Source organism: Hyaena hyaena, unplaced genomic scaffold (assembly GCF_003009895.1).
Source record: "Hyaena hyaena isolate Hyena2069 unplaced genomic scaffold, ASM300989v1 scaffold_474, whole genome shotgun sequence".
Taxonomy (NCBI): Eukaryota; Metazoa; Chordata; class Mammalia; order Carnivora; family Hyaenidae; genus Hyaena; species Hyaena hyaena.
Window position 1 is genome coordinate 508,175 of NW_024081104.1, and position 18,479 is coordinate 526,653.

The window sequence follows — 18,479 nt, forward strand, 5'->3', positions numbered from 1 at the left end:
ATGGGAGCTCCAGCCCACACTGAGCACCCCAGCCCCCCAGCCGGCCAGAGGAGCCCCACAGGGGCCCACGCTTGCCTGGGGTGCTCTGTGGAGGTGACAGAGCTCTTCGCCCAGCGTGGTGGCCCCTTGCTGGGGGCTGAGGGGAGACACGGGGCCTTGATAGGCATTTTGTGGGCTGAGGAGGGCAGCAAGCAAGAGTCCAGTCTGCTCTGGGCTGGCGCCCGGGCTCTTGATGCCTCTCGCTGGGGGTCCAGCTGCAAAGGCCTTTGGATCCCCAGGGACGGACCTTGGGTGGGGGGGCGGGTGCGCACAGGGCCAGCCGAGTGCTGGCGTCCCCTGGGCTTCCTGCTGGGAGGAGGCCCCAGACGGCCTCCGCCCCAGCGTTTCCCCAGCCTGGGGCCGCTGACTCACGCCCACGCCCAGGGCCCCATCCCAGCCAGCTCTGCCACACTGGCTTGACTGGTTTGCCTGGGCAGCGCTGCTGGGAGCACCTTCCTAGTCCTCCCACTCAGCCCTGGGCGCCAGACGCGGGGCAGCCGTGGGGGTGGGGCGACCAGCGGCTCCTCCCACCGCAGACGTCGCCGCACCTGGGCTCGCGCAGCTGGGGCTTCGGGACCCAGGTGCAGGGGCGGGGCTGCCGAGCTCACCGGCGCCCCCCCGCGGCACCCCAGGGGCGATGCCGTGCTTCCGTGGAGGGCGATGCTCCAGGCGGGCGCTCCTTAACAGCCAGGAGGCAACTAACTGCCTAGCAGACTGAAACCCCCGTAGGTGAGAGCCTGGGGGCCGGCGGGGAGGGGGAGGACTGGGGGTGGGCGGTCAGGAAGGGGGCTGCCCGGGGCCGGGCGGCGCGTGTGCGTGTGCATGCACGCGGGTGGTCGTGCAGCCGCGTTCCACCCCCCCCCCCCCACAGCAGGTGGAAGCCGGGCCCTCCCTTTCTGAGGCCTCCGGCCTCCTGCTTTCCCGCGGAGGGGAGGGGCTGGGCGGGTTGAACCGTGTCCGCCTCCCAGGAGAGTCTCTCTGCCTCACGACTTTAACGTCGGACGACTGGGTCCGTCCCCCAGCGGGGCCTGCCGGAGGCGGGTGTCCCAGGCACTGGAGGGAAGGCACCGCCTTAGTGTCCGGCCCTGCCTCTCCTGCTCTCTCGTGGGTGCCTGGGCCCGTCCCAGGCAGTCTTAGCGCGCGCAGCCTCCGCTGTGGCCTCCGGGGCTGTGTCTTTACGGAGCCGTCCTCCTGCGCCCAAGCCCCTATCCAGCTGCAGCCCCCCAGCTCTCTCCTGGGTGTCCCCGAAGTCACCAGTGCATCCAAGCGCAGACCCCTCCTCTCTGCTGTCCAGTCTCCCAAGACTGCTCCCTGGTGGCCCTGTGCCCAGGCCCTGTGCCCACAGAGAGCCCTTTGTGTTCTGTTTCTTTTCCTTCCCCCGCTTCTGCCCTGGCCCTGGGCTTTTTGCCTCCTGACTCCCATTTTACTTCCAGTCTGTTCCCCGGAGAGCATCGGGTCTCACACCCCGCACAGACTTGGTCTTGTGCGGGTGGTGCTGGCCTGGCCCCAGGACAAACTCCAGCACCCCGCCCACACACCAAGGGCCAGGACCAGGCGCCTGACCTGGTCCTGAGGCCAGGGGTGGACCGCAGGACGTGTGTAAAAGCTGATGGTTTTATAAGAGCTGTGTGTGTCCGACGTATTCATCACGGTCTGGGTTCTGTGCAGAAGGAGCAGATTCTATGCAATTTAAGTAGAAATGGAATGTACTGGAAGGGTATTTATTAGCTGGAGATTTGAGCTGGGGAAGAGGCAGCAGTGATAGGGAGTAGAGGACACAGGCAAGGTCGGGCCTGAGACGAAGTCTGAGCAGGACGTCCCTTCTGTCACCAGAAGCTGGTGCTGGCCGTACTTGACCTCGGAGCCCCACAGAGAGCTGTCGCTACCGAGCCCGTGGCCTGGTGTGACTTTCACAAGACCCAGACTCCTGGGGAGAAGTCCTCCACACTTAGGTCACACTCATTGTCTGGGGAAGGAGGGACAGATGTCATTCCCTGCCTTCTGTTTCAGTTTCCGTAGTGAGCAGCGGGCTCCCGCCGAATTCTCCAGGCAGCACCCGTCCTGACGAGGTGGGGGCCCCGAGCCTCCAGCAGGCCCCTCCGCTCTTCCCTAAGCCCGGCTGTTCTGGGGTGCAGGCCGAGACCCGACAGGCCGCTGCACCGCCTCCTGCTGCTGCGGGCGGGGGCTGGGCCTGGCCCTCGGGGGTGAGCGGGTCAGTGGAGACGGCCGCGGGGGCGGCGGCCCAGTAGGAGCCTCCCCATCGGAACCCACGTCAGCCAAAGTAAATGATGTCCCCTTTGCATGGCAGTGCGGTCAGACCTGGGCACCCGGAGGTTGAGGGTGCGCGCGGCCCTGCCCTGCTGCCGTGGGGACGTGACTCCTGAGCCCTGGGAACAGGCCCCCGGGTCCATCTGCTAACCCAGAGCCGCCTCCGCAGCGGGGAGCCCGGCCAGCACCACACACATCTGTTTTCACGCTCTGAGGGCGCCTTCCCCAGGCTCCTTGCCGCCCCCCAAATCTCTGACGTGAGTTGCCATAGAGAAGGCTTCCCGGGCAGGACAGCATCCGATCTGCATCAGCCTCCGTGAGAGGGCCTCATGCTGTCGGGTCCGAGTGTCACCGGCGTCCCCTCCACCACGGCCGGTCCGCGCACTGCAGGCCCGCGCATCGGCACCGGGTGGCCGGCTGACACTCATAGGACGCTTGTGCTGTCCACCTGCGTGTCCGACGTGTGCTCCACAGTGGGCTCTGTCTGGGGGTGTCCCGGTGAGACGCAGAGCCAGCCCCTGGCGCGTGCCCATCCGCGTGTCTTCCCAGACCTGCGCGGCTCCGTTGTCCCGGTCACGGTCAGCTGGGGCTCCTGAGGAGCCCGCCAGGCCTTTCGCCAGTGTCCTGGTCCCGTTTTCTGCACACACCAGGGGCCTCTCTTTCCACCCATGGGGAGGGGTGACCAGGTGGATCCCCTCCGCCGCCATTCTTGAGGGTCCCCCCGACAGAGGAGTGGGAATAGGGCAGTGATCGCAGGGCTGAGCCGTCTGTGCATCAACTGCGAGTCTTCCCTCCGCCTCCTCTCCTCCCAGGAGGCCGTGGCCGTGGGCTCAGGAGGGGCGTCCATCCTCCAGGAGAGAGGGGGTCACGGAATGTACCCGTGCCTCCTTGGTGCCTCATTCCCAGCACGCAGTGGATCGTCACTGCGTCTGCCCCGTGCTGGGGTCCACAGGTGAGGACCGCAGGTGGCGACGGGCTGCCCGGTTTGCACGTCCCCTGCTGCCCCAGCCGGACCCCCGTCTCCACCGGCGCCAAACCAGGAATGGTGTTCTGGCCTGGAAGGCAGAGCCTTACTCTAGAGCCTGCGGCTGTCCCCCGGGCTTGGCGGACGGCATCCTTCTCCCCACGGTCCCCTCCAGCAGGGCTGGCCTGCTCAGGACGTGGCCCCAGTATGGCAGCCACGCCTCGGCCACAGCCTCCGGGCTCTGCTGGGGCCAGAAGCCTTCTGCGTCTCTCAGTGGGCGGGGCGGGCAGTGTTCTGAGGGCCTGAGGGCCTGCCCGCTCCTGGGCTTCTTCCTGGAAGCAAGAAGTGGGTACAAGGCACAGCCATTCCTCTTTTACCTTGGGATGTCCCGACACGTCCTGGGTTTATGAACCCTCGAGACGTCACCGGCGTGGTTCTGCCTCCCGCTGCCCCCGGATCCGGGAGATGCAGGAAGACCTGGGTTCCCGTGTCCGCTTCCCACAGTGGCTGTGACAGCCGGCACACGCGCTGTAGCTTAGGAGTCCAGCACGGGCTCGGCACGGCAAGACCGAGGTCCTTTCTGGAGGTTCCGGAGGCGTCTGTGTCCTTGCCCTTCCCCCACCACGCTCTTGGCCCTGCCCCCCCCACCCCCAGGGGAGCGGGGCCTCGGCTGGCCGGCCGGCGTCCCAGTCAGAGCTCCCTCTGGGCTCTTCTGCCCCCCCCCACCCCGTCCCTTTTTCTTAAGTTTATTTTGAGAGAGAATGCATGCTCAGGGGTGGGGCAGAGAGAATCCCCAGCAGGCTCTATGGTGTCAGCACCAGAGCCCGACATGGGGCTTGAACCCACGACCTTGAGATCATAACCTGAGTCAAAATCAAGGGTCAGACGCTCAACTGACCGAGCTGCCCAGGCGCCTTGCTCTCTTCCATTTTTAAGAAGCCTGTGATTACATGGGATCTACCTGCACTGTCCCACCGGATCTTGGAACTTTAAGGTCAGCTATTAGCAGCCTTCATTTCATCTTCAGTCTTTTTAAAATTTTTTTTCTCAAAAAATTTTTTTCTATATTTATTATTGAGACAGAAACAGAACATGAGCGGGGGAGGGGCAGAGAGAGGGAGACACGGAATGTGAAGCAGCTCAAGGCTCTGAGCTGTCAGCACAGAGCCCGACGCGGGGCTCAAACCCGCGAACCGTGAGATCCTGACCTGAGCCGACGTCGGACGCTCAGCCGACGGAGCCCCCAGGCGCCCCCCCCATCTTCAGTCTTAATTCCTTCTTGCGTGGAACCAGCACATTCCCCGGCTCCAGGCAGCAGGACGTGAGCACCTCTGCAGGGGCCGGTGTGTGCCTCCCGCAGCCCCCATGCCTCATGGTACGTGGAAAGCCCGACACAGGGCTGGGACGCACCGCCGCGGCCACGTCCTCCCGGTGACAGGGATCGAGAGCGGGGCACAGCGCATGGGTGTGGCGTGCGGTCTGCCAGAGGCCGTGGCCCTCTGCTCCCGTGAAGGCACCACTTCCGCACAGCACATCTGACCTGTCCTGCCACCCGTTCAAGGTCATTGTGGTCCATCGTCTTCCACTCTTACTCGTTTTCTGCAGAGGCCAGACAGGAGGATTCAGTGGAGGCGCAGGGACGCCCACTCCCGCTCTCCTCGAGTCCTGCCTTCCTGCTCAAGTTAAGGCTTTATTTTCTAAAGCACTTTCAGGTTCAGCACAGAGACCTCACGTGCACCCCTGCCCCCACTCGTGTACCATCGCCCCAGTTGTCAACATCGCCGGCAGAGTGGTACCCGTGTCCCAGTCGGTGAACGTACGTGGATACTTGATCGGGACGCCTCAGCAGCACCCGGCATCCACAGTTTCCCTCAGGGCTCACTCTCGGCCCGTGCGTGCTGAGGGTTCGGACAGGTGTGTAAGGACGTGTGCCCACTGTCAGAGTGTCACACGGAGCAGTTTCACTGCCCCGAATCTGTGCTGACCGTCCCTCCCGTCCCCCCAGCCCCTGGCCCCCTCTCATCTTTTACCGTCTCCACGGTTTTGCCTTTTCCAGAATGTCGCAGACTTGGTGTCATGCCGTGTGTAGCCTTCTCAGACTGGCTACTGTTACCTCGGAACACGCATCGAGGGTCCCTCCTGCCTCTTCCTGGCTCGACAGCCCATTTCTACTTAGTGCCGACTAGCATCCCGTGGTCCACATGGACCACAGGTTGTTTATCCGCTCACCTGCTGACAGACACCGGGGCTGTCCCGGGTCTGGGGGACTCCGGCTCGCCCGCTGACGGACACCGGGGCTGTCCCGGGTCTGGGGGACTCCGACTCGCCCGCTGACGGACACCGGGGCTGTCCCGGGTTTGGGGGACTCGGATTCACCTGCTGAAGGACACCGGGGCTGTCCTGGGTTTGGGGGACTCTGGATGAAGCTGCTATAAACACCGTGTGCAGGTTGTTATGTGGACACAAGTTTTCATCTCCTTTAGGTTTCAGCAAGGAGCATGACTCCAGGATTAGGTGGTCAGAAGATGTTTAATTTTATAAGAAATCTCCAAACTGTCTTCCAAAGTGGCTGCCACGTTCCACTTTCCACCAGCCACGAATGAGCGTCCCTGTGGCCCCGCGTCCTCACCAGCATCTGGGGCTGTTGGATGCTCTGGATTTGGGCCCTTCTAGCAGGTGTGTGGGTGGAGCTCGGTGTCTTAATTTGCATTTCCCAGATAACATATGATGTGGAGCATCTTTTCCATGCTTATCTGCCATCTGTTTATCTTCTTTGATAAGGTGTTTGTGAAGGCCTCTGGCCCAGTTTTTAACTGTGTTATTTGTTTCCATACTGTTGAGTTTCAAGAGTTCTTTGTATACTCTGGATAATGTGGTTGTTTTTATTTATTTATTTTTTGAGTTTATTTATTCATTTCAAGAGGGAGAGAGAGAGAGCGAGCGTCCCAAGCAGGCAGGACTCAAACTCATGAACCCTCGGAGCCTGACCTGAGCCGAAATCAAGAGTGGGGCGTGTAACCTACCGAGCCCCCGGTGCCCCTGGGTAACATGCTTTTACCAGATGTGTCTTCTGCAAATATTTTCTCCCGCCTGTGGCTTGTCTTCTCACTCTCTGGCACTGTCTTTTGCAGAGCAAGAGTTTTTTAACGTGAATGAAGTCCAGCGTATCAGTGATTTCTTTCCTGGGTGGTGCCTTTGATGTTGCTTTTGAAAATCACCATACCTACTGTGTGATTCTCCTGTGTCATCCTCTAGGAGCTTCAGATAGAGTTCTGCACTTTACATTTAGGGCTGTGATCCATTTTTAAATTTTTTTTTAGTTTTTTAAGTAATCTCTCCACCCAGTGTGGGGCTCGAACCCACAACCCTGAGATCAGGAATCGCAGGCTGGGCGCCCCTGGTCTTCGATCTATTGCGAGTGAACTTTTGTAAAGTGTGTGAAGGTGTGCACCTGCATTCCCTCCCTCCCTCCCTCCTCTCTCTCTCTCTCTCTCAAAGATAAGTAAAACATTAAAAAAAACCCAAAACCTTAAAATGGCAAAAGCTTATTTCCTCCTCGGGCTCTGCTGCTCTGCCCGATCCAGAAGGAGCCGTCGCCCCCGGAAGGTGCTTGGCGCCCTCCAACCGCGCAGCGGGGCCCACACGCGCCCTGGACATTTACTTCAACGTACTTTATAGTTTTCACTGTTTTCTCCTCTGACCCGTGGCTTATTATAAAATCTATTTCAGGATTTCTAAATATACAGGTATCTCTGGTTAATTTTTTCTGATTTGATTTTAACTTTAACCGTGGTGACAGGTGATGAGGTTCGGGGGTGATGGGGGGGCAGAGAATTCTTGAAGACGTCTTTGGTGCAAAAAGATGATTTATGAAAGCGCGGGGACAGGCCCCGGGCCGGAGAGCTGCCCTGGGGTCACGCGGAGTGCCGCCTCCTAAAGGGGTAAAGTGTGCAGTCGGGGCGATGACATCGAGGAAGCTTCTTGAAGGGGTTTTCACGCGCTGAAGAGGGTTCTTCCCTCTGGCAAAGCGTTAACCCTGATGCAGTAGGCAGTTCCTGGGATGAGGCCGCTGATAAGACGCCTTTTTCTTGTAACTTACTAAGATGTTTGTAAACTGATGGAGACTCAGGTCCGCCTGCAGACTGTGATCTCTTATCAGTTAGTCATTCGTTTTCTCTCCTGTCCTCTGTCCTTGGGCAGCCAGGAGTGCCTGAGGAACGTGACCCACGTCCCGCCTGGGGCGGGGCCGGCTTGTGCCCGGCCCTCGGCCTGCCTTGTGCACCCTCATTAGCAGGGTTCCTCGGTGACGGGGTCCAGTGGTGACCGGGCCCTCGGCCACAGGATCCCGTGGTGACAGGGATCAGTGTTTTCAGCATGTCAGCCAGGCAGACTGTTAGCTGTCATGTAACATTTCCTGTGTCGTTACTGGCTTATTGGTCTCTTCTGACAACTACTGAGAGAGATGAGCTCAAATTCCTACTTTGATTTTATTTATTAACGTTTACTCATTTTTGAGAGAGTAGGAGGGAGACACAGAATCTGAAGCGGCTCCAGGCTCTGAGCTGTCAGCACAGAGCCCCCACGGCGGGCTCGAACTCACGAACCTCGAGATCAGCACCTGAGCAGAAGTTGGAGCTTAACCGACAGAGCCTCCAGGGCGCCCCCTACTGTGATTTTAGATTCATCAGTTTCTCTCCGTAGTTTTACTCCGCGGAGTCCGAAGCCCTGCCAGCAGATGTGGACGCGTTTGCAGGAGCCGTACTGCCTGGCTGACTGCTCCTTTCCCGTCTGGAATGTTCTTTAGCCCCAGTGACGCTTGTTACCTTCGACTTTACCCACCACTAGCAGTTGGGCATAACTTTGTATTTTCTATTGCTGCCTAACAAGTGTCCACAAACTTAATAATGGAAGACGCACGCATTTGTCGTCTCCCGCGGGTCAGGCGTCTGCGTGACCCCCCTTGACCTTCTCAAGGGGCCGCAGCAGCAGGGTCTCCGGGGCAGGGGCCCTGCAGAGCGTGGGTAAGTGCCGGACGCCACGCCCCCTGCCTGGGCCACACCGTGTGGGCCAGCAGCGGGTCCCGGACGTCACGCCCGTCCTGGAGTTTTCACGTCCGGTGGGACTGTCCCCCCGTCCTGACGTGGCTCGGACCTCAGCACTTTGAATGACCCCCGCTCTCCTCCGAGCACAGGCCCTCGGATGTGTTCTAACTCCGGTGTGTGTGTTTGCGGTGGCAGAGCTGCTGGGGGCACACCCACCCACCCACGCCGGGTGGTCTCTCTGCCCCCCCCCCCCCCCCCCCCCCCCCCCCCCCCCCCCCCCCCCCCAGCGCCTGAGTCCCCTTTCGGCTTTGTCCAAAGGTGTGTTTGTTTTGCCTTTTTTTTTTTTTTAAATCCCTCTGAAGGTAATAGACCTTTTCGCCCTTGAATTTAATGACTTTTCCTGCCGTCTTTAGTTTATCGCAGCTTGAACGTCGTGTGCTGTGAGCCTCTGCTTGTTTTCCCACTTGTCCTGCTTGGAATTTGTAACACATGTCAAAGCTGTGAGTTGATGTCTTAGCTTTAAGAAGTTTTCTTTAACTGTCGCTGCCTCTTCCCTGCGCCTTAGGTCTGCAACTTGACACCACTAGACCTTTCCTTCCGTCTCTGCCCCTTTAAGCCGGCGTCCCCACGTGTGCCTTGTCGCGGGTGTCTCGTTCTGCTTTCAACTGTGTCTGACACCCCGTTAGGCTTGATCACTGAGCCCTCAACTTCAGGTTTTGTGTTTTTACCTTCTTGGATTTCCATTTGGTTCTTTATTATTCTTTATTATTATTGTTTCCAGTTCTCTGCCCAAACTTTTTTTTTAAGTTTATTTATTTTGAGAGAGAGGGAGAAAGCATGAGCAGGGGAGGGACAGAGAGGGAGAGAGGATCCGGAAGAGGCTCCGCCCTGTCAGCACAGAGCCCGGCTTGGGGCTGGAACCCGGAAATCATGACCTGGGCTGAAGTTGGACGCTTGGCCAACTGAGCCGCCCAGGCGCCCCTGTGGCCAAACTTTTTTTTTTTTTTAATGTTTGTTTATTTTTGAGAGAGGGACAGAGGGAGACACAGAATCCTAAGCAGCTCCAGGCTCTGAGCTGTCAGCACAGAGCCCGACGCGGGGCTCGAACCCACGGACCACAAGATCATGACCTGAGCCGAAGTTGGATGCTTAACTGACTGAGCCGCCCGGGCGCCCCAAAGCTTTTTAATTTTAATGTCTTTTAATCCGCAGAATGTATCACTCAGACCTGAAGCCCGTGTCCAGAACTCCTTACCTGCTCTGTCTGGGTTTGTTTCTGTTGTTTACCGCGGAGGACAGCGCTGGGCCTCCGGGGAAGATCTGTTTTGTCCCTGGTGCGCATCAGGTCCAGGGGCGGCCCCTGATCCGGGTCCCAGCAAGGCCTGAGTGGGGCTGCGGCTGAGGCTTCGGTTCCCGGGAGGAACTTCATTTCCCAGAGACTGGTCTCCTTCAGGTTCCTGCCCGGCCCGGTGCCAGACAGGACCCAGATCAGCCACCAGTCGTGTGCTCAGCGTGCGTCTCCCGACCTGCGCTGTTGCCGTCAGCTGAGCCCAAGCCCGGACGAGCCCTGCTCGCACCCCGTGCCCCGCATCGCCTTGTGGCCACCGTGGCTTGTCTGTGGGTCTGAACGCCCCGCTCCACCGGCGGGACAAGAGCGCCGTGTGGGCCTTCAGCTCCTTTCCCTTCAGTCCTGTGGACCCTGAGCCCCCGACCGTGACCTTTCCTGTCGCCGCCGGCGTCTTAGGAGAAGCCCACGCTGGCTGCTTGACCGCTCCGGGCGCAGACGTGCCTTGTGCTGTTGTTCTCAGGCCCCGCAGCCTAGTCGGGGCGCGTCTGGCCCCGTAGCCCTGTGCCCTGGCGTGGGTTTTGTCGCCTGTAAGATGCACGTCGGGAGGGTTTCTCTCTCTGCTGCGGAGACTGAACTGTCAGAGACCCTAACTGTTCTCACCCTCGTCCTTGCCTCCCTGTCTCCACACATTTTGTCCACTTTCAGTCCTCGCTCACTGGTCCGCAGGACCGTCCCCGCCCTTTGACCCCTTGTCACACTGAGTCCCCCTCTGGCACTCCTGCATCGGCTCAGTGCTCTGAGGCAGCGGCCGCCTTCGTGGCCCAGCGCCCTGGGCTCGCGCTGTGGTTGCCTTCGGTTCTTTCCCACTGACTGTGGTTACGGCTCCGACACTCTGCCGCCCGGAGGAGCCCGGGGGCCCGCGCCGAGCACTGACTAACTTTTGGGAGCCAGCAAGGGCCCTGTGGTGTGTTGCCACCAGTGGTACCCTGTTTTGCAAACGGACACGGAGGCCCAGAGAGGTGAAGCCCCCCGACCTCAGGTGGGCAGGGAGCTGTGGGCAGGGCCGGCGGGCAGTGCGGGCGGGGTTCCCATGATCACCTGTGGGGCGCAGAGCTCGCCTCCCCCCACCCCTTGGAGTCTGCGGGGCGGCAGGTGTGAGGCGGGCGGCGGTGCAGGGAAATGGAGCACAGGCCGCAGGCACCTCGGGCTCTTTCGTCCGAGTCCCCGTGGGCTTGGGAGACCCCCGTCTCTGCATGCTGGGAGGGGGTGTGGGGGGGGGGGTGTCGCAGGGGTCCTGTGGGGCGAGCGTGGCGGCCTTCACCTGGGTGTGTTTCTCACCACTTCTTGGTTTCCTACTAGTGCCTCCAGCTGGTCGTCGGAAGCAGGGGCTCCTGGGGTCCTATCTGTGTCTGCCGGGGGTAGGGGGGGCTGGGGGGGGAGGTCAGGAGCTGGGGGTCCCGCCTCTACTTTGCTTGCCTGGCTCACTCCTCTGCCCTTGCTCTCTGCTGGTGGCTTATTCTGGTGCCGCCGCATTTACCGATTTAAAAAAATTTTGGGCGGTCTCCACACCCAAGATGCTGGGGCTCGAACTCACGACCCTGAGATCCAGAGTAACTGCTCTGCCAGCCTGGCAGCCAGGCGTCCCCTGCGTCTGTGGAGTTTAGAACGTTTCCGTCCTTTGGTCGCGCGCACCTGGTGCTGGGGTCCCGGTGGCTGCGTGTGGGCCTCGTTGGGGACCGGGACCCCTGCGCCCTCTCTGCAGCCCCAGGGCCAACCGCGGAAGATGGAGCCGCCACGGTCATCCAGTGCGCGTTCCGGCAGCTCCTGGCCAGAAAGGCCCTGGCCGCCCGCCGCCGCGAGCACCGCGACTACCTGGAGCGGATGGACCGGCTGCAGAGGGAGGTGAGGCCGCCGGAAGCGGCGGGGGGCTCGGGGGCGGGGCCCCGACGGCCGGGCGGGCGGCGACTCCCCGGTCGGGTCGCCCGCAGGCCTTCGTGGCGCTGGTGCGGCGGGAGCAGGAGGCGGCGCGGCGGCGGCGCGAGGCGGAGGCGGCGGCCGAGCGGCGGCGGCAGGAGGAGCGGCGGCGCGGGGCGCGGCTGCGGGAGGCGGCCTTCGCCGGGGACCTGGGCGAGATCCAGGCCGTCCTGCGGGAGGTGCGCGGGGGGCCGGGGGGGGGGGCGGGGCGGCCCCGGGACGCGCGCGGTGACCGCGGGCCCCGCGCAGGCGGACGAGCTGCTGAGCCGCGAGGGCGTGGGCCGCGACGAGGCGGGGCTGGCGCTGCGGCGGCGCGGCCGCGTGGCCCTGGTGGACAGCGAGGACCGCAGCGGGAACACGCCGCTGTCCGAGGCGGCGGCCGGCGGGCAGCCCCTGGCGATCCGGCTGCTGGCCGAGCAGGGCGCCAACCCCAACAGCAAGGTGGGCGCGGGGGCGGGGGCGGGGGCAGCCCCCCCCCGCCTCGCTCCGAGCCCCTCTCGCAGGGCGCAGCCCCCCCTCCCCCGCCTCGCTCCGAGCCCCTCTCGCAGGGCGCAGCCCCCTCCCCCCGCCTCGCTCCGAGCCCCTCTCGTAGGGCGCATACGGCCGGACGCCGCTGTACCGGGCGGCCTTCGGGGGGCACCTGGAGGCGGTGGAGGTGCTTCTGGAGCTGGGAGCGGACCCCCGGGTGTACGCAGAAGACGGGAGCACCCCCGAGCAGGTGTGTGAGTGCTGCGGGAGCACTCGCCTCCCACGGTGGTCGGTGGTCGGGGTTTGGGGGGGCGGCCCTGGCCCCTGGGGGTGGGGAGGCTTGAGACAGGGGGCGCCTGCCGGGTCTGCGGCTGAGTCCGCGGGCGGCAGGGGAGGGTGGGAACCGCATGCTGGAAGCGGCAGTGCCCGCGGTGACCCGGGCAGTGGACGCCTGCTTCTGCGGGGGGTCTGGGAAAGGGACGTGGAGACCCTGTGTGGTCTTGGGGGGGAGGCCCAGAGGAGCCACGGGTGTCTGTCTGGGGGCAGCTGCGCCGTGACCGTCAGGGCTTGGAGCCCACGGAGAGCGAGCTGGGACCCCTGGAGCCCTTTTCTCTAAACGGGGGAGTCCCAGTGACCCCCCGCCCAGAGCACGGAGACGTGCGCTGAGCTCCTCACCAGTGTCGTCTGTCACTAGGTGGCCTCCCTGGACACCGTGGCTAGCGTGCTGAGGTCCTGGGACCTGGGCCTCACGGAGGCCATGCTCCGGAGCATGGAGGCCGAGCAGCAGCGCCGGGCCCAGGAGGCGGAGCGGCTGCAGGAGGCGCAGGCCGAGCGGTGCGGCGGGGGCAGGGCTGGGGGGTGGCGGCAGGGGGCGCCTCTGAGCAGGCCTGGCCCTCCCACCCTAGCCTGAAGCTCCGGGTGCAGCAGCTGACTAGGGAACAGCAGCGGCGCCACAAAGAGGTGAGCGGGAGCCTGGGCGATGGGTGATGGGTCGTGGGGATGGGCAGGGGGGCGCCCTGCAGGCCGCCGGCTCGGAAGGATGGGGACCCCCCCCACCCGTGTGGAGGGCCCCGGCCAGCCCTGCCTGCGCCACCCGCCCAGCTGCAGCAGGCCTACTGTGAGCTCAACCAGCGGATCACGGAGCACGACAAGTGTGAGGGGAGGCGCCTGGGCCACACGGAGCTCACCTTGCAGGTGGGTTTTCTCCCTCTGGGGCCTGGGGTGTCCCCGCCCCCAGCGAGGGCTGTCCCCCTCTGGGAGCTGCTTCCTGGGGTGGAAAGAGGCCACTGTCCCCTCCCTGGGTGTACGGGCTGTCCCGCGTGGAGGCGTAAAGCCTTGCTGAGTGGAGCGGGGGCCCCTCCTCCAGGCCATCAAGGACGCGGAGGCCCACGTGGATGGGCTCCGGCTGGAGGCCCAGAAGGCGGAGGAGACGCTGGCCCTGGCCAGGCTGGAGCTGCGAGAGCAGACCGAGGAGGGTGGGCGGGGCCTGGGGGGGGCCGGGCAGGGGGGGGCGGGGCCCGGGGGGTTCCCCGGGCGGGCACTGGGTCCTCCTGTGGCACCACCGCTGCATGACCCCACAGGGGAGGAGGAAGAGGTGGCGCCCGGGCTGAAGTGCCAGGTCACCGAGCTGCACGACGTACTAATGAAGGACGTGGGTGACCGCATCCGCACCGATGGCAGGTCAGTGGCCCGGGCTGGGGGACGGCGAGCCGAGGGCTTGGGGGGATGGCAGTGACCTGGTGACTGCTCCCAGGTGGCCTCTTGTCATCGACCCTTCGGGCCAGGCAGCCACCTTCCTGCGCTACCAGGACACCAACTATGTGGACGCGGTGAACCCGGAGCACCTGCGGCCAGAGAGGATCCGGCTGGCACTGCTGGGGGCGCTCAGGTAAGGGGGGGGGACACAGGGGACGTGGGGGGGACACGGGACGGGGGGGGCAGGGGCCTCTCTGCCGGGCCCCTCAGAGCCGCCTGCCCTGCAGGAACGGGAAGCCGCTGGTGTTCGACCTGGGCGAGCTGGACCTGCTCCCCGCCGTGCGGCAGCAGCTGGAGGCCGTGCGGCCGGGCCTGGCGCAGGAGCTGCTGGGCCGCGGGCTCCTGGAGCAGGAGCGGTTCCTGTCGCTGGTGCGGCCCCGCGACGGCCCCGAGAACGGCCCCGCCAGCTTCCAGGAGGCGCGCCTGCGGCACTTCCGCCTCTTCTTCGTCACCAGGGCTCCGCGGCCGCCCGAGGAATCGCTGCGGGTGCTGCTCCCGGTGCGCGTGCGGCCGCCCCGCGGGGGCCTCTAGCACCTGGGGCCGTGCCACCCCCCTGCCCAGGACCGCACGCGCATCCGCTGTGCGCACGGGATGGGGGACGGTCTGGCGGTTCAGGGTTCCCCTTGGACCCCAGCCGTGGGGTGTGGGTGGGCAGACAGACAGGAGGTAAAACGTAGTCAACTTTATTCTTCTTAAACCACAAAATAGAGTCTTTGGTTGTACAAACGTCACTAGTTACAGTCTTGCCAACGGGGCGGGGACGGGGTAGTTAGTCGGCGGCCGGAACTCCTGAGGGGTCTCTTTAAAACGCTAACACCCAGGTTAAAAGACTCGGGGCAGGGGCTGGGTGGTGGTGCTGGCAGGGCACCCCTCCCCCCACCCGAGTCAGGGTAGGCACCCAGGACTCTAGGAGGGCACTGGGCCCAGGCCGCGGCGCCCTGGCCGGATGGGGCGGCGGCTGCTGCACAGTGTCACCTCCTCGGGGCCTGGGGAGGGCCTGCCCAGAAGCACCACGGCCACCTCTCCATCCTCCTCCTGCAGGCCTGGTGGGCAGAGGCAGGACAGTGAGCTGGGAGGGGGCCGGGTGGCCTGGGGGGGACCCCCGGGTTTCACGTGCCACTCACCAGGGCCCGGAGACGGTTCCAAGGACCTCAGCTCCTCCGCAAAATCCGGGGACTGCGGTGGGGAGAAGGGTCAGGTCAGGACTGCAGCCCAGGCCTGTCTGCGACCGCCCCCGAGAGCTGGGGTGGGGGTCCCCGCACCCGCGCGACAGGACCCGAGGCAGAGCGGGACAGGCCCGGTGGAGAGGCGGCAGGAGCCGCGTGCGGCTGTCCCGCGGAAGGGCCTGTACCTGCAGGTCATAGACCGGCCTGGAAGAGGGCAGGGCTGCGAACAGCCTGTAGTCAAACTTCCTCCCAGACAAGGCCTCGAAAGGACAGCATGAGGGAGAGAGAGAGCGTGAAGGGGGGGAGGGGCGAGGGGGTACGGGACAGGCATTGACCGCAGGCTCCTCACCAGGCGTCCGGGGGAGGTGCTGGTCTGGGGGCCAAGGTCTGGCGAGGGGGGGACAAGAAGGGGGCGTTGAGGGAGGTGCGGGCTGCAGGGCAGGCCCCCCACCTCCCCCACCAGGACACAGACCTTCCAAGGGGGTGGGCGATGGGGTGGGCGCCGGCGAGGGGGCCTCGGCCAGCCGCTCCAGGGGCCCGCGCCTGCTCCGGCCCTCCTGGGACTTGCTGAGAACCATCTGTGCTCGGAGGGCATCCTGTTCCAGGGACTTCATCCTGAGAGCGAATGGGAGGCGGGGCTGGGCGCTCAGTGCAGCCGCCGCGGGCAGCGGGGGGCTGGGTGGGCCCCGCTGGGCCGCCGGGTCCTCACCTGGCCGCCCTCCACAGCGCGCGCTTCTCGGCCTCCAGGGCACGGCGCTCGGCAGGGGACAGAGCCCGATCGGGCGTGGGCAACTCGGGGCTCTGCACGCGGAGCCGCTCCTGATGGCGCCGCTCCGCTTTGGCCGTGCGCACCGGGGCGCTGCCTCCCGGAGGCTGGGGGGCCAAGGGGCTGAGCCTGGGATGGGAGACGGGACAGGAGGGCCGGCTGGGTGGGGTGCTGGGGGCACAGGGGCGCCCGGGGAACCGCTGGGTGCTGTCCCCTCACCCCGTGGTGGGGCCGGCCCGGGGCGGCGGCGCCTCTGGCCCCTCCTCATCGGGGGCCTCCCCATCCAGGTCCAGGGGGAGCCCGGGGTCCTCCGCTTCCCGCATCATCTGTGCCCTCTTCTGCTGCAGCTTCCGGGCTGGGGGAGGGGTGGGGTGGGAAGGGGAAAGAGGACAGGTCAGGTCTCAGGCTGGAGCCCCCTCCCCGCGGCCTCTCACCTTCCTGGCCGCTCACCTTCCTCCTCCTGCATCTTGCGCAGGTCGTCAGCACCCACCAGTGACACGCGCTTGGGGGGGCCCTCTGCTTGGGGCAGCCGCACCTCCAGTTCAAAGTACTTCTGCCGCTCACGGAAAGAGAGCTGCTCCGGGGAGGCCACGGGCCCAGGTGTGGGGGGCTGGGGAGAGTGGGTCCTGAGGCCCGGCCCCTCCTGGCGCGCACCCCACGAGCGCACACAAGGGAAGGGAGTGCCGCCCGCGGTGTACCTGGGCGGGGCCGTCCTGCAGCGGGTGTGGGCCGGGCACGGCTGCAAAGGTCCTGTAGGCCTGCTTCACGTTGGTGGGCGGTGCGTCGGGGGAGGGCGGGGAGGGGGGCTGGGGGGCGGGGCGCACGTGAGCTGTGCTGACCGTCGCCACTGGCTGTCCCTGCCAGCTGCCTGAGACGCCCCCATACCAGGGGTCAGGGCACTCACAGAGTGGGGGTCGCCTCTATCCCTGGGGGTCACAGAGCCCCCCCCCCCCCCGGCCAGGCCTCAGCCGCTTTGGGCAGCAGCGGGGAGGGATGGGGTTCAGGTAAGGGGGTGGGGGGTTGGTGCAGAAAAGAGACACAGAGCCAAGGAGAGCGGTCAGGGTAGGTACCGAGGGGCGTGGGGCCGACGCTTACCTGTCTGCCATCTGCTGGGAAGGGCAGAGGCCAGGAGCTGGCCTCGGGGCTGGCACTGCCAGTGCCCACCCCCCCCCGCCCTCCCCCGCAGCAGACCCACGGAGCCTCAGTAGGGCCGAGCCGGGCCTCACACACGAGGGGATGGGTAGAGGGGAGGCAGCCCTGACCGCCTGGCTCCGCCCGCCCCGGGGGCCACAGGGAACCCCCACCCCCATCGCCAACCACCTGTGCCCAGGGAGGTGCTGGCGGGCTGTGCCCTCACAGGAGTGGCAGCTGGGGGGAGGTGCTGTCCCCTCTGCCCTGTCCTCCGCCCCCCACCTGCTAGGTACCCACCTGCTGGCCGCTGGGGGAGGGGGAGCAGGGGGCCTCAGCCACCTTCCCTCCGGCTGTTCCAGACACGACCTGCAGGCGTCAGGCCAGAGTGAGCTTCAGGCCAGGTTGGGGCCTCGTGGGGGTGGGGTGCTTGCCAGAACCTGGTTCTTAGCTCCTGATCTGACTCCAGTCTGGGGGGTACCCCCAGGTGGATGGAGACACCTCCTCGGTCGGTGTGAAGGGTCCCCCCAAGGGCACAGCCCAGAGTCCCCCAGGATCCCCTCTGCACCCCACAGAGCCAGGAGGGAGGCTCTGCCCACAGCGGGGCAGCTGTCCCATGGCAGCCACCCCCTTCCCCGTGTTCTCTGAAGGGGCAGGAGTCAGGGCGGCCTGGGCTCTGACCCACCACCCCATGGCTAGCTGTGCCTTTCTGGTCTGAGGACACAGACCCCACCCCTGCTGGGGGCTCCTGCTCTCAGTGCTCAGCTGTTCACAGCTGAGGGAAGCCTACACTGCAGCCCCTGGCAGCCCCTGAGACCCCCGCCCCCAGCACACCTCCCCACTGCTCGGCCATGTTGGCGCCTCCGGAGGGCTCCTTCTATCTCGTGGGGGAGGAATAAGGGCCAAATGTCCGGCCTGCCCAGCACAGCTGTCACCACCAAGCACTGGCCTCCATCATGGCTTCTCGAAGCTGCTCTAGGCTATCTTCCCCAATGGGGGACACCCAGTGGCTCTGGAGGCCTCCAGCTGCCTCTGCTCCCCCGTCCCCAGCCCTCAGTCTCCCCTTCCGTGGATCTGAGGGGAGGGGGCTTCCTGGGACCCAGCTCCCAAACCCTGAGTGCCTCTGCCTCAGGTGCCCCTGTGGGCCCCGCCCGAAGCGCCGTCCGGGGTCTTGGGGAGGAGTGGGGACCGAGGCGGGACAGGGCTGAGAGGGCAGCCGAGAGAGCAGGCCGGGCCGTGACCTGGACACTGACCCTCTGCATGCTGCCGGCGCCGGGCGTGGCGGCCAGGGCTCGGTGGTCCACCTTCGGACCCTCTGGGCTCCGACCCTGGGAAGCAGAGCAGACAGCGGCGTGAGAGGCCGTGTGCGCCAGAGTGTGGGACGGGCTGCTGCCGGGGAAAGGAGGGCCTGCTGGGCGTCTGGGCCGCTGCCTACTGGCCCTTGCGGGGTCCACCCTGCACCCTGCGGCGCCCCAGGCCCAAGTGCGAAGAGAAGCCCAGTGTCTAGGGAACCAGGACACTCACCACAGCTTCCAGCCCCCACTGAGGGGGCTGTCCCGGTGGCTCCTTGTCCTAAGAGCAGAGAGGACACCAGTCAGGGACTGCCAGCCTCAGGCTCGCG

At 64.9% G+C, this 18,479-nt stretch overlaps 2 protein-coding genes across 7 annotated transcripts in view; one reads left to right on the forward strand and one right to left on the reverse strand.

Moving 5' to 3' along the window:
- On the forward strand, positions 1–14,524 carry IQANK1 (IQ motif and ankyrin repeat containing 1). Its single transcript, XM_039254025.1, has 13 exons — positions 1–291; positions 753–768; positions 11,364–11,503; positions 11,590–11,754; positions 11,825–12,016; positions 12,168–12,293; positions 12,738–12,877; positions 12,949–13,003; positions 13,145–13,237; positions 13,410–13,518; positions 13,624–13,723; positions 13,797–13,931; positions 14,026–14,524. The coding sequence occupies exons 1-13, from the start codon at positions 1–3 to the stop codon at positions 14,327–14,329; spliced, it is 1,866 nt and encodes a 621-aa protein (XP_039109956.1). The 3' UTR covers positions 14,330–14,524.
- The window catches only part of SCRIB (scribble planar cell polarity protein), a 19,859-nt gene continuing 15,845 nt past the window's right edge, over positions 14,466–18,479 (reverse strand). For 4 of the 6 annotated variants that reach the window (XM_039254031.1, XM_039254030.1, XM_039254034.1 and 1 more), the window contains 12 exons: positions 18,383–18,430; positions 18,112–18,186; positions 17,159–17,227; positions 16,429–16,536; positions 16,181–16,340; positions 15,950–16,085; positions 15,674–15,859; positions 15,437–15,579; positions 15,314–15,351; positions 15,150–15,224; positions 14,923–14,974; positions 14,466–14,841 (listed from right to left, as the gene is read on the reverse strand). In XM_039254031.1, the coding sequence (XP_039109962.1) occupies positions 14,705–14,841; positions 14,923–14,974; positions 15,150–15,224; positions 15,314–15,351; positions 15,437–15,579; positions 15,674–15,859; positions 15,950–16,085; positions 16,181–16,340; positions 16,429–16,536; positions 17,159–17,227; positions 18,112–18,186; positions 18,383–18,430 (1,227 nt within the window). In that variant the 3' untranslated portion in view covers positions 14,466–14,704. The remainder of the gene's footprint in view (positions 14,842–14,922; positions 14,975–15,149; positions 15,225–15,313; positions 15,352–15,436; positions 15,580–15,673; positions 15,860–15,949; positions 16,086–16,180; positions 16,341–16,428; positions 16,537–17,158; positions 17,228–18,111; positions 18,187–18,382; positions 18,431–18,479) is intronic. The other 2 variants (XM_039254033.1, XM_039254032.1) reach the window with 2 other exon arrangements.

Bases quoted from the DNA above. Each gene is read 5' to 3' on its own strand.
- IQANK1 (XM_039254025.1), top strand. From the start codon at position 1: ATGGGAGCTCCAGCCCACACTGAGCACCCCAGCCCCCCAGCCGGCCAG. The intron at 11,504-11,589 runs GTGAGGCCGCCG...GGTCGCCCGCAG, and splicing joins TGGACCGGCTGCAGAGGGAG to GCCTTCGTGGCGCTGGTGCG. The intron at 13,238-13,409 runs GTGGGTTTTCTC...CCCCTCCTCCAG, and splicing joins ACACGGAGCTCACCTTGCAG to GCCATCAAGGACGCGGAGGC.